Source organism: Lonchura striata, chromosome 3 (assembly GCF_050655825.1).
Source record: "Lonchura striata isolate lonStrDom1 chromosome 3, ASM5065582v1, whole genome shotgun sequence".
Classification (NCBI taxonomy): Eukaryota; Metazoa; Chordata; class Aves; order Passeriformes; family Estrildidae; genus Lonchura; species Lonchura striata.
In genome coordinates, this window is record NC_140705.1 from 66,147,938 (window position 1) to 66,160,250 (window position 12,313).

General features: G+C 38.2%; 1 protein-coding gene across 7 annotated transcripts in view; it reads left to right on the plus strand.

Annotated features, from left to right (window-relative positions):
* LOC110468846 (SAM and SH3 domain-containing protein 1) overlaps window positions 1–12,313 on the plus strand; it is a 526,394-nt gene that overhangs the window by 478,513 nt on the left and 35,568 nt on the right. For all 7 annotated transcript variants that reach the window (XM_021527027.4, XM_021527030.4, XM_085575382.1 and 4 more), the window contains exons 7-8: window positions 572–684; window positions 2,262–2,363. In XM_021527027.4, the coding sequence (XP_021382702.2) occupies window positions 572–684; window positions 2,262–2,363 (215 nt within the window). The remainder of the gene's footprint in view (window positions 1–571; window positions 685–2,261; window positions 2,364–12,313) is intronic.

The window sequence follows — 12,313 nt, forward strand, 5'->3', positions numbered from 1 at the left end:
CACTTGCACTTAAATGTGGGTCCTTGCTGGTTCTTGAGGCAAGTCCTGTCTGTGCTGATGTGCCAAGCACATACCAGAAGGAGAAGTAGTTGAGAGTGCAATACATCTGGCACTGTGTGGGTGATTAGTTTGGAAAGATCACAAGCAGTGGCCAGTTCACAGCAGAGAGCTGCAGGGGCCAAACACACCATTCCTAAACAGGCAAGTTCTGACAGCTGATTCCGGTATTCCTCAGGGCTGAGAGTGCTTGACTTTTCCCGCATTAGCACCTCCTCTTTTAATTCTTGTCTTTCAGGGTCAATAGCCATGTGATGATGGTCAGTTTTTATTTCTCCTTTTCGTGCTTGCTTGCTTTCAGTATCAAAGTAGAATTCATTTTTTAGTTCTAAATTACTTCCTTTTATTGCTCAGTTACTTCAAAATCATTCTGCTCTTTGAAATCATACCACGAGCCTGCTCTGGGGAGGGTCTGTTTCTGACCAGCCAGATTTGAGAGCACTGGGTAAAATGCAGTTTCAATGTACCCAGCCCTGTGCATGTGCTTAAAATATTTGTGCTTTTTTTTGTGCAGGAGAGGATGTCGGTTATGTGGCCAGTGAGATCACAATGAGTGATGAGGAACGGATCCAGCTGATGATGATGGTGAAAGAGAAGATGATCACCATTGAGGAAGCACTTGCTAGGGTATGATATGTGCATACTTCAATCTTCTTGACAAACATATTTTAGAATGTAGGATGTATCAGTCTGGAGTTTTGCTTCATTCACAAAACATAGGAGAAGGTGGAGAAAGTCTGCCTGTTTGCCCCATTGCAATGGTAGCATAAATTAGACAGTAATTCCTTTGTTTATTGGGAAAAGTGAGATTTAGCTCAATGAGAAATGGATGGATATAGTAAATTGAGTCTTAAAAGCATTGCTTCTCTCCAGTAACAATACAAGGTGCTAATCAGAGAAAAGATTAAGTGCAGACTTTTTCATTGCAGCTGTCTAAATTGAGGGAGAAGAATCTCTCTGACTTGTACTAGCTCTTATTTATTATGTTCATAGGTTTAAGTACCAATAGAAATGCTTCAGGTTTTGCTGAGCTTGCCTTACTCAATTCAAAACACATATATGTCTTACTATTTTCCTTTAAGCTAAAATTTTTCATGCTTATTTCTTAGCCAAAAAGGTGATGTTTTACTTTAATAACATTCAAAAAACCATATTCAGCCATTTTTAGCATATATCATTATGTCAAATGTACAACACAGGGTTTTTTGGTTTTTTTTATACTTAAGGTGGCTGTCACAAGTGTTTCTTTACAAACTCTTAAGTGTTAATAAGCCACAAGAAAAAGAACGTCTTTTAGTTCTTAATAAAGTATTGCATTTGTGCAGCAATAGGGCCAGGGTTTTAATTGCCACAACCTTTGTGTAGAATTCTCTGATGGAACACAGGATTTTTTTGTACGTCCTCCATTAGAGAAAACATCATTTAGATTAGTTAGCAGTCAGATAAATATCTTTACTGATATACTACATCATGAAATAGATTATTGTAGAATATAAATTTATGTTATAGTCTAAAGAAAATATTGCTTTTCTGGAAATCATACAATGAAAAAAATGCAAGATTTTAAAATTACTGTGTTGGAATATTGAGAATTCTTTTTCTTCTCTGCTGTTAGTTTTGTGGGGTGAAAGGGTAGTACCTAATCTGATATTTCATATGTGGACTGGTAGATTTTCCCTCTAGTGGTCTGAGCTACTAGCAACAGCCTTGTTTTTTTAAAATGCCAGTTCTTGATCCTTACAGCGCTTTGACTCCTGTAATATTGGTTTTATCTGAAGCCTTTTATTGAACAATGGGAGAGATTATTTTTTTTTAATTACAGAGGATGGTTCCTAGTCTTTACTGCAGATAATTTTCTTTATGAAGGAAATTGGCAAGTCATTGTGATTTAGTCTGTCCACTGTAAACTCTGCCTCTGAGATGGGGACATGTAATTTATGTTTTACCAACAATAGGTAATCAAATGCCAGTATTTACAGATAATTTCCTTCTAAGAAAAAAAACCCCAGCAATTAATTTTTAATACTTCTGGTTGTTGGACAGTTTATTTTGAATAAGTGAGTCATGCAGTGGAAAAATTCAGATTTCCCCAGATCCACAATGATACATGGGGAAAAAAAATGAAATCACATTAACTCTTACGATATTAATGAAGCTTGATCTCTCCTTGTCACTGAAAAATGTTCTGTCTTTTCAAATTTCAGTTGAAAGAATATGAAGCCCAGCACAGGCAATCAAGCACTGTAGATGCTACAGAATGGCCTGATGGTTCTTACTCGACACTTGATGGGTCTTCCAATTGTAATGTAAGTACTGTCATTGTGATATAGCTCCCCAGTGTCATTTAATATTTAAATTCTTTCATTGAAGTACTGAAATATCCTGATTTACCTGGCAATTTCCTTAATGGCAAATACATCACTGACCTTGTGCTGCTCTGTTCTGTCTGCAGAGAATCTTTAACTTGCATTTTAAATCTTCAAAAGCTGTTGTCATAGACTTCAACAGTCTTCCTGTATAATTTCTCTCTCTCTTTTTTTTAATCTCACCCATTTGTCCCTGAGCTTTTGAAGCACAAGTTGGCCCAGGCAAAAATCCCCTTGTTTCAAAATGCACAGGAAAGGGCTTTTAGGTCATTTAGAGGGAAGTTGTTGATTCACCAGTAGAGTTTCTCAGGCTTTTCTAACCCTTGTTGATACATTCTAGATGAGGATCTGGCTAAGTCTTAGCTGTCTGCTGCCTTCAAACACTTCTGTCTCTGCATTTGCAAACTCACAGCCCAGAGTTTGTGGCTTTTGTCAGATCCATAAACAGTAAGGCAGCTTTCCTCCATTTTTTTTTTTTTTGCTTCTGAGCTGTTTAACTTCTGTTGCTTTTATGGGCACCAGACAGTCTTTGTGTTATGCCATACTGAATTAATTAATTTTTCCTTCCAGATATCTTCATTTTTACTGAGTAGTTTATTCCACTTCAGTTCTCACATTGGAAGTTCACAGATAAATCTTAGAGAAGAACACATTTGACTGTCAAATTCAAGCTCTTTGTAACCCATATAATTGAATCATAGGCTTTTGAGACGATTGGTTGATTTATTTATTTTATTGTCAATGGAATTTCCTGCTAACTGCAGCAGCCAGTTAGCTCCTCCTTCCTAAATGAAAAAAGGAATGCAATGTCGTTTTATGAGATGTTTAACATATTTGGTGGCAGAGAAAGATTTTGTTGTGTTCAAAAAAAATATGCCCATCTTTAGTTACACTGGAGCAGAGGGGAACTGATGTTGCCTTATACTCTGTTGTGATATATCAAAAATATGCAAAGAATAGAGAAGGAAGGATCCTGACTCTCCTGAACTCATTGTTTAGCCAGCTGAAAGATGTTGGATCTTTCCTCATTAGTATTTATAGCTTGAACTTTCCCTTCTTTTAAGGCTTTTGTCCAGGGTACCTATAGCATAAGCCCCTCAAAACTCACATTACCATGGTCAAATCTCAGAAGGATAATGAATTTATCTCTTAAATCCATTGCTAGTGTTTTACACTTGTGTTGAATTACTGAAAGCTGTGTGTATCTCTTGAGGACTGAATATGATTCAGTATTTCTGCCCTAATGGAATGACCTGGCACCTTTTCTCTAAAGTTGTTTTCCAAAGCCATCTTTGCTCTTTGAGCCAACAGTTCGGTTGCCTCTCTCTGCTGTTCTGGTAGGATTTGAACCAAATTTCTGCTAACTTCGGTGGGGGATCCCTATTCAATCACTGTAGATAATTCTCAATATTTTTGCCCTCACTCCTGATTTTTGTCCCGGTTGCGTTTAACAGAAGTTGTGAAACTGCTTGCCTTCAAGGGAAGAGGATCATCTATAGAAATGAAAGTTCAAAACTCAGCTTGGCTTTATTTTTTGTGGACAAAAATGAAACTGAGGTTAACTGGGGTGAAAGACTTCAGTCTGTAATTGACAAAAAGGAAAAACAAACAAAGAAAAGTATCAGATATGTCTAGAGATAGGATTTGTGTTCACTCTGACTTTTTTGCCAAAGGACTTCTCTACTAATCTGAAATGACCAGCTTTTGAGGCATGCAAAGATGATTCTGTTTTCAAGCCCTTTCTTTCCTAAATGGTTTGAGTTTCAGTGCTGTTTGTGTGATTTGTACTCTGATTATTTGGAACCTTGACTTAAAATTACCCTACTCATTTTATATAGGCCATGAAGCACAGATGGTTTTCCATATATTAAAAATATATGTCTTATGCTTAAACTCAGAAAGTAATTGAAAATACAAGTCCCTGAACTAAACATTTCTGCTTTGAATTTTAAGTCCTTGGGCAATGGTTCTTTTGCTTCTGTTTGCTTTTTAAACTTATTTATTTTTCAGTTTCACAGACAAGTTGTTACTAAGCAGTTTTTAATGAAACAATGTGATCATTTTGTAAACAAAACAGAAACAAGTTAGAATCTAAGCAATGAGAGAATCTAAAAATGAAGGCAGAATGTCTGGAGTGTTCTAAGGTTTTAAGTAATCCTTTCCTTTCAAGTCAGCTGTGCCCACAGCATACAAATAATATCTAAAATGCATATATCATAAGTTATTGTTTTCCTTTTTAGAAAAAGACTACTTTTTTAAAAAAAGCTTTAATAGTTGTCATGTTTATGACTAACATAACTGGTGTTGATTTAAAGATTCTTATTTTAAAGATTGATTTGAGGATTCTGTTTTCCAGGTTCTCCTCTTTTAAATTACTCTACCAGGAAATGGAAACTTGCATTTCATACCCTTAACAAAACTAAACCCTAAAGATGAATCACAAAGGAATGAGGAGTAGAAAGGTCATTGCTGTGCTCTTAATTGTATGTCCTGTTTGTTTGTTCTTAAGAAACAAATAAACAAACAAAAGCCTTGCCAAGCCAGTAGGTGACCTGGTTTTTTTCCATTATGGAGTAATTAGTAGCATTCAGTCTCACTGCTGTGGTCCCCCTGTTTCACAACAAAATATGTGTGTTCTTTATTTGCTAATGTGGGTATGCAGTTGAAACTGTTTTTCTTTTCAGTCAGATGTATTAAAGCTCTAAAATACCTCATGATTTTCTTACAAATTTATTTCTGAATATTTACGTTTCATCTCTGTTGCAATGAAGGCAGTTCACATTAACACTAGACAAGCTTTCATTGCCTTGTGCCAGGCATTGGGGTGTAAAGCAGGTGCAGATTACAAATGGATCCCTTTCTGGGTTGTAGATAAGGCCTTGTTTGTCCTCAGGAGTCAGAAAGTCCAGGGAAAGAGAGGACTTCAAAATTGTATCACATTCTTTCTTTACACTGAGGTGCCTTTTATGCTTCCTAAAGATAGAAGAGCATTTGATAACTTTTGGGGGCTGACATTCTCAGTTCATCTAAAATAGAGCTGCTTCATCCTCAGAGCCCTTGCTGGTATGGCACCAGCCCAGCCTGGAGAACCAGCACAAGGAGAAGTCAGTATGTTCAGTGTGTCAATCAGTTTCTTTCCTTTGCCCTCTGCTAAAGAGCGATAATTGTACCACTTGCCATGTTTCATGCCAGAGCGGGGAAATGGAAGAGGAAGCACAGAGAGCTTGACAGAAGTGTGTATCATATGTGTGCTGACACTGACAAAAACCAGTAATTAATTTCACTGACAGTTGCTGTAGATGCAAGTTAAATGAAGTTGTAATTATCTCTAGACTAAACTGGTTTGTTGGTCTCATCTTCTGTATTTTGGTTTTCATCAGCAGGTAATGCTCACCCATCCAGGAAACTTCAAGGTAGTGTAGCTGGCCTTCATTTGAAAGGTGCCACAGTGAGCTGTACCATGCTTGTCTGACATCACCCCCCCTACCAGATGTGCCTTAGGAGCCTCAGGAGAAAGGCCATAATATTTGAGTGGAGAGAACAAAAGCATTATTTCCCTCCAACAATATGGCCCACACACGGGCAGTGGGGGGGGCCTGCAGTGCTGTTTTACATCCTGCCCTCCCAGCACTTGTTTTCCCAGGATCATTACATTACCAGTAGGAAACTGGCACCCCATTTGTTTTCTCTGAGGAGAGTGGCAGAAGTGGTGTAGACCTGTAAGTGTGCTGTGTACGTCTGCATCTGCTGTGAGGCTGATGCTGGGTACAATTCCCACCTGTTTTCTGTCTTCTATAGATCCCTTTTTTAACAGATGGCAGTCCATTGAATCCACACACCAATAGCTCTAGCTGGACTGAGATAATAATTTGTTGCTCCTGTACTTACTATTATTTCTTTTTTTTTTTAACAAGTGGTTAAATAGGGATAAAAGTTGAAATGCTGTGCTGAATTGGGTTTGTATCTGCTGCAGGCATCAAAGGCAGAGTAACAGGTGAGAATGAACTTTGAGCTGTATTCATTTCAGTCCCAGATATGCTGAAGCTGTTGAATCAGGATTATGTTACACATGGTACAAACCTGACTCTGAAAAATAAGGCTGATATAATTATCTCTGACTCATGACAGTCATTACTGTGTTTGGTAAGTATGAAGAATAGTAAGAAAAGAAATAATGAAAGTGTAACTTCTGTAGCAACAATTACCTCAAGAGTAAATCTAAGCATAATTACAGAAAATCCACATTATTCAGGGTTATACTGTATTTCAGTATGTGGATGCCTTCTAAATGCAGCTATTTTTAAATTGATTTTTATTCATACTACTGATGGATTCTTAAAAGTTTTAACCATTGGTTGACATTATTATTGCTCATAAAACAGAACTGTTAGCATAAACAGAAAAAAGTCTTTCTTTTGGTATATTCAGTTTAATTTGTTTGAAATCAGCTCAGAGTCAATGTATATTGGGAAGCAGCATTGAGCATCCATAGCGAGTGCGTATGATGAGGTTTGTTTTACTTCAAACCATAGCATTTTATTTGAATCAATGTGAATATTTTGAAATCTTATCCCTGGTTTTGCTGTTATCCCAGGACTTACCATTTTTGGTAAGGTTTCCATGAAAGGCTAAAGGGTAGAAGAAGATTTTTCTGTGTTTTAGTTCTCCTTGGAGAACTTGTTGCTGCCTACAGGCCCTGCATGCTCTTTCAAGTAGCAGAGGGGAGCTGCTGCTGAGTATGGCTGTGAATGAATGCAGAGCTTTCATCTTTGCTCCAAAGAATCTTGTGACCCAATTTCTCTTAAGATTTCCTGGAAGGCACTGATGTGCCTTGTTGTATTGGGTGGCATATTTATTATTACTACTCAAGTTCCTGTAGTACTGTTAGTGCTTAGTAACAGTTATGAGGAAAAAGAATCTATAAGAAGACATGCTTCAAAATGGTAGTGGTGAATTCCCACACTATGTGCCTGTCACAGAGACCTGTCCTGGGAGGCATTGGCTGCCTTCCTTTTCCACTGATCACAGGGATGGTGTCCAGCACCTCTGGGTGGAAAGCTGGTAGCAGAAGAATTGCAGTATATTTTGTTATGATCTTTCCCCTCTATCTATGCATAAGAGCAGGAATTCCTATGGGTACAAGAATACAAAAACATTCATAAGAGAAGTGCAAATTGTTAATACAGTTCCCATGACACAACCCAAAGTAAGGTCAGTGCTGGGGAGTGATGATAGCAAAGCATGAGACCATTAATGTGTTTGTATTTGGTTTTGTAGAACACTCTTATGGAGCTTCTTACCTATTTTTTTTTTCCTGAAATTTTCCAGAACACATCAGAATTTGCAGGAAAAACTGCTGCAAATTATTCAGAATAAAAGTGTGTCACATCTTTAAGTTTTATTTACCATGCAAGAGCCACCCATGTTGTTATCAGATACAGCCTGGCTAGGTATGTGTCCCTAGCAGGATTAAACATTGTCACCACAGGATTGTACTGAGCAGCTGGAAGTCATGTAGCCCAAGTAAATCTCCTGCTTGCTGCCAGCAGGAGTTTCTCCTGTAGTTAGTCTGTTGTAAAGTCTCTGAGAAAAATCTTTCTTCTGTCATGACTCAGAGCTTACAGTAACACCCAAGCAGTGGCTGCAGTTAGGCGTGTTCATAACTGCTTCTGTTTGCCTGCATTCAGACAAGCCCTATTGCTTTATTGCAAAATGTTTGGCCATATGTTTGAAGAGGATGGGAGGTTGGAAGGCAAATTAATATTTATTCTAAGATAGCAGTTAACTTTTTTATACCCTTCTTGCCTTTTAGCAGGTGCCTATTTTTTCTGTTTATTACCTTGAGGGTGGGGGGATAGTACCAGCTTTTTCCTGTTCTCCATGTATCAGCCAGCAGGAGATGCTATAATCCATAATGTGGTTTCCCTGCCCCCAAGCCTATTAAATTAGAACAAAGCTTTGCTCAGTTCAAGAATTAGGAATTTCAAAAGCCATGTGTTTCACTGCCCTATTTGGCAGACATAGGCTGAATAAACTTTCCTTGTGGTACAACAGAAAATTTTAATTGCCCTCTCATTGGTTGCCACTTGTGCCCCTTCCCCGATGCTGGTGTTTCCTTCCTTACGCTTTGGATGGTAACATTAACAGCCTGGTTGCTTGAAGGTACTATAAGAATGTAATCTAAGTTACTACAGCCTTCACTGAATAGTTCTCATTCTTCCTTTGTTTCTCTGATAAGAATTTTGCTGTGCTTCACATATTGCTGTTTCACCCTTGGTTTTTCAAGAAGTCAAGAGTTGGATTTACACCAGTAGAGTATTCCATTAGTTAACAGTACAGCCTATGCCAAAGTATAGGAATTCTCCCTAGAATTTCTTAGCTTTGCCAAAACATAAGATTCAGTTGAGAGAGACTTGTTAAAGACTTTTGATTTCATGTATAGAGGAGTCTGTGGGAGAATTGGAAAAGAATGTTGCATTGTAGCACATACAACATAATGTAACACAGCTTCATTCTGCTACCTATACCTATCACAAGTGGTACATGAATACAGTTGTAATGTCAATAAAATTAATTATGCTAATCAGTGAGAGAAGCACTTTGCCATGAGGAAGTGTGTCTGGCTTGCAGATACAAATGTCAGCAATGTGCTTCTCAAAATTAAACTAAAACCTGGAAACAGTTAACAGCTAGGAATTTGCCTAAGCAGCTATTCTTGTATCAAGACAGACCTCCTGGGAGAATTAAACTTTTATGCTTCGTTACTTATGACAAATATTTCCCACTAATTTCAGCAAGCAGTGTCGTCACCAGTTAGTGTATAATATATCTCTCACTAAAGTAGCCGTTGGATGCTCCTTTGATTTTCTTATAAGTAATCACAGACCAAACAAATCCAGTGTCAGACCCTGTGGTTACCTACAGGGTCTGACACTGCACATTTTAGACTTGCACAACCCGTGCAATTCACGTTCTTGGAAACAACTATATTGATGACCCCTGTTAATTTTCTTTAAAATTTTGGAGGCCATTGTTTGTAAGTTCAGGGTATGATGTAGATTATCACATCTTAGTTTCATGCAGTTTTCTTAAACAGCCTGTGCAAGAATTAGAGGTCTGTGAAGCTTTCCTAATGAAACCTAAAACCTTTAAAACTCAAGTTGCAAAGCCCCAAACTTAGATCAGTTTCACTCATGGCCATGAACTTTTAAGGGAATCTGGGATGCATTTCAAGGAAGTTGCTGTCATGTTTCACTTGATGTGGGCTTGTATGTTATTGAAATTGGAGAACACTAGCTGGTTTTATCTGAAGCTTAGAATTTTCTGTAGGGCTTTACATCAGAGTTTTGGGGCTGAAGTAACTCAAGGGTAAGGACCCAGCTACAGCACACTAGTCAATCTAGTTTACATGACCACTTGGGAGTAGAAAAGCTGTGTGCAGTCACTACTAAAAATGAGATTTCAGAAGTTGAAAAAGGCTTTTTGACTGGGAGGCTCATTAAAGTTAGCCAGCCATCAAAGGAAATAGATGTTTTGTCCAGCTGTAATTTCACAATGTGATTGATTTGCAGTGAATCCAGATTAACAGGCCACTTATAGTGTGGTCCTGATAAAGGAGAGTCTTCCATGGTTTAAATAGGATGCATATGCTACTGCTTTCCACCCCTGGATAGCAGTGTTGCAAATAAGCAGCAACCTTGGTTCTTGTTTTCATGTGCTCTGAGAAGAAATGTCCAAATTCTGGATATTTTATGAGGCTTGGGATAAGGTGTGGCTGGTAAAAGGAATGCCAATTTACTTGAGCATCTCAGAATCTGTTTCTTAGGAAGGGAGATCAGAGCCCAGCCTAAGCAGAGAACTTGTAAACTTCATAAAGCCACCACTTCTGGGCCAGCATTTCTCTTTCCATTTTTTATTTATGTTTTTTTCTAGTACTGAAACTGAGGGGCAAGATCAAAAAAAGTATCTAAGTTCACCAAAAAACATTTTAACAAATTTATTTTCCCTTCAAATTAGCCCTTTATAAAGGGAAATTATCCAGGGATTTTTGTTAAAAGAATTAAAAATGAGAAAATTAAAAAAAAAAAAAAAAAAAAAAGCCTGGTAGTGGGTTTAAGTTACATTTCCTATAGACACAGCCTCCACTCTAGTGGTGGTGTTTGAGGGTCACTCTTCGTCCTGGCTTTGCAGAGATTCTCTGTATTTTTTTCTTTCACTGAAATTCCATAGACAGTAATTAAGGAACTGGAGGCCAGCAAGAGGTCAGAAAGTCTTCGTCAGTGAAAACAGGGATTGTTTGCCATGTACAACACTCCCTTTTTTCCTTGTGGTGAATAGAAGATTTGCTTAGAGCTGATGACTTATGCCTTTCTTGCAAGTTATGCAGCTAGCAAGTAACTGGGGGAATCAATCAGTGAGCAGAAAACAGCTAATTGAGTCCAGCATCACGCTTTTTTCTTCTTTACATATTCAGCACTGGAATCGGGGCCAGTTTGGTGTCTGATAATGTAACTCGAGAGAAGAGGCATTTTGTGCAGGATTCAGAGCAAATTGAATACTTAAGAAGAAGTGTCTGCTCCTAAATTTTAGGGTTACACAGCTGACAGCGGTTGAGGACTCGGTGGAAAATATTTGAAACTGAGCTTTAGGCCTATAAATGCCGAAGCTGGTAAGTCACTGTGCATGTAGCATGATGGGGAGAGGATGTGCCTCCTGTTTCAGAGAGGGAGAAAGAGAAAAGGCTTTTGTAGTTATTCTTAGGCACAGCACAGCATGTATAGCTTTTCTCAGCTTTCCTTTTCCTTTCCTTGGGCTTTTAAGTTCTTTTCTGTTCTATTTTCCTGTCTCTGACTTTATCCAGGCATCTTTAATAAAAAACTTTTTAAAGTTAGAATGGTTGGGATTTTTGGCAGATGGAAACCCTGTTAGAAAGAAGAAAGGACACGTGTAGCCACATCTCCTAAAGGGAACAGCAAAGTCTCTTTTAAAACCACATTTACTATAGAGCTTGTAGTTCTGAGGTGAGCTAGCCAGGGGTGGGGGATGTGATGTGATGTGTCTATGAATGTAAACGTGGTTTTTTGCCCCACTTTGCTGAACAAGAATTGTCTGATAGCAAAAAAGAATAGCAGCTTAACTTTAATAAGGTATTAAAATATTTCCTTTTTTCTTAGACAGAAGGTTTCCTAGAGATTTCAGTTTGGGCTGAACTATTACTGGGCATAAAGCAAACTGTAAAATTTTAACATATCTTGAAATGGCTTCACACAGCTCATGTAAAAGTCATATATGTTTGGGTTTTTTTCTGGAGCTGAAGCAAATTAATCCGTTATGATAGCTTTAACTGGATGTTGTCCTAGTGTTTCTTACACATTTTTATTGGGACATGGCTACCCAGCTTTGCCTGTTTTTAAGGGCTGCTGATATAACCATGAAGTGTTTCCAAACATAGTTCTGTCGAAAGCCACCCACTTCTGGTTTACATTTTACCAATTAATTCCAAGAACACTAATAAATGTTAGTTCTCTCTCACTCTCCCTTTCTCTCTGTGAAGCACTAATTCAAGGAGGAAGGTTAAGATTGTTATTTCTGTGGCGTGTGAAATGGGTTGGATGATAAAGAGCAGCAAAGCAAGGCGTGTGCCCTCCCTCCCTCCCGAGCAAGTAGTAGCAAAAAGCCTGCGTGAGAAAAGCAAGAGAGAAAGCAAGAAGGGTGCCAGAAGCAGGACTGCAAAGAGCTCCTAGAATGTCAGAGTACATGTGCTAATTTCCTATTTGTTCCAGAACATAAAGCTCTTTACTTTGATCTTACATATGAGGTGATGCAAAGCGTGGCCTTTGGAGGTGCAGAAGTAGGAGTTTTCCAAGGTAAAGGGAGGCAAGAGGTGGCAG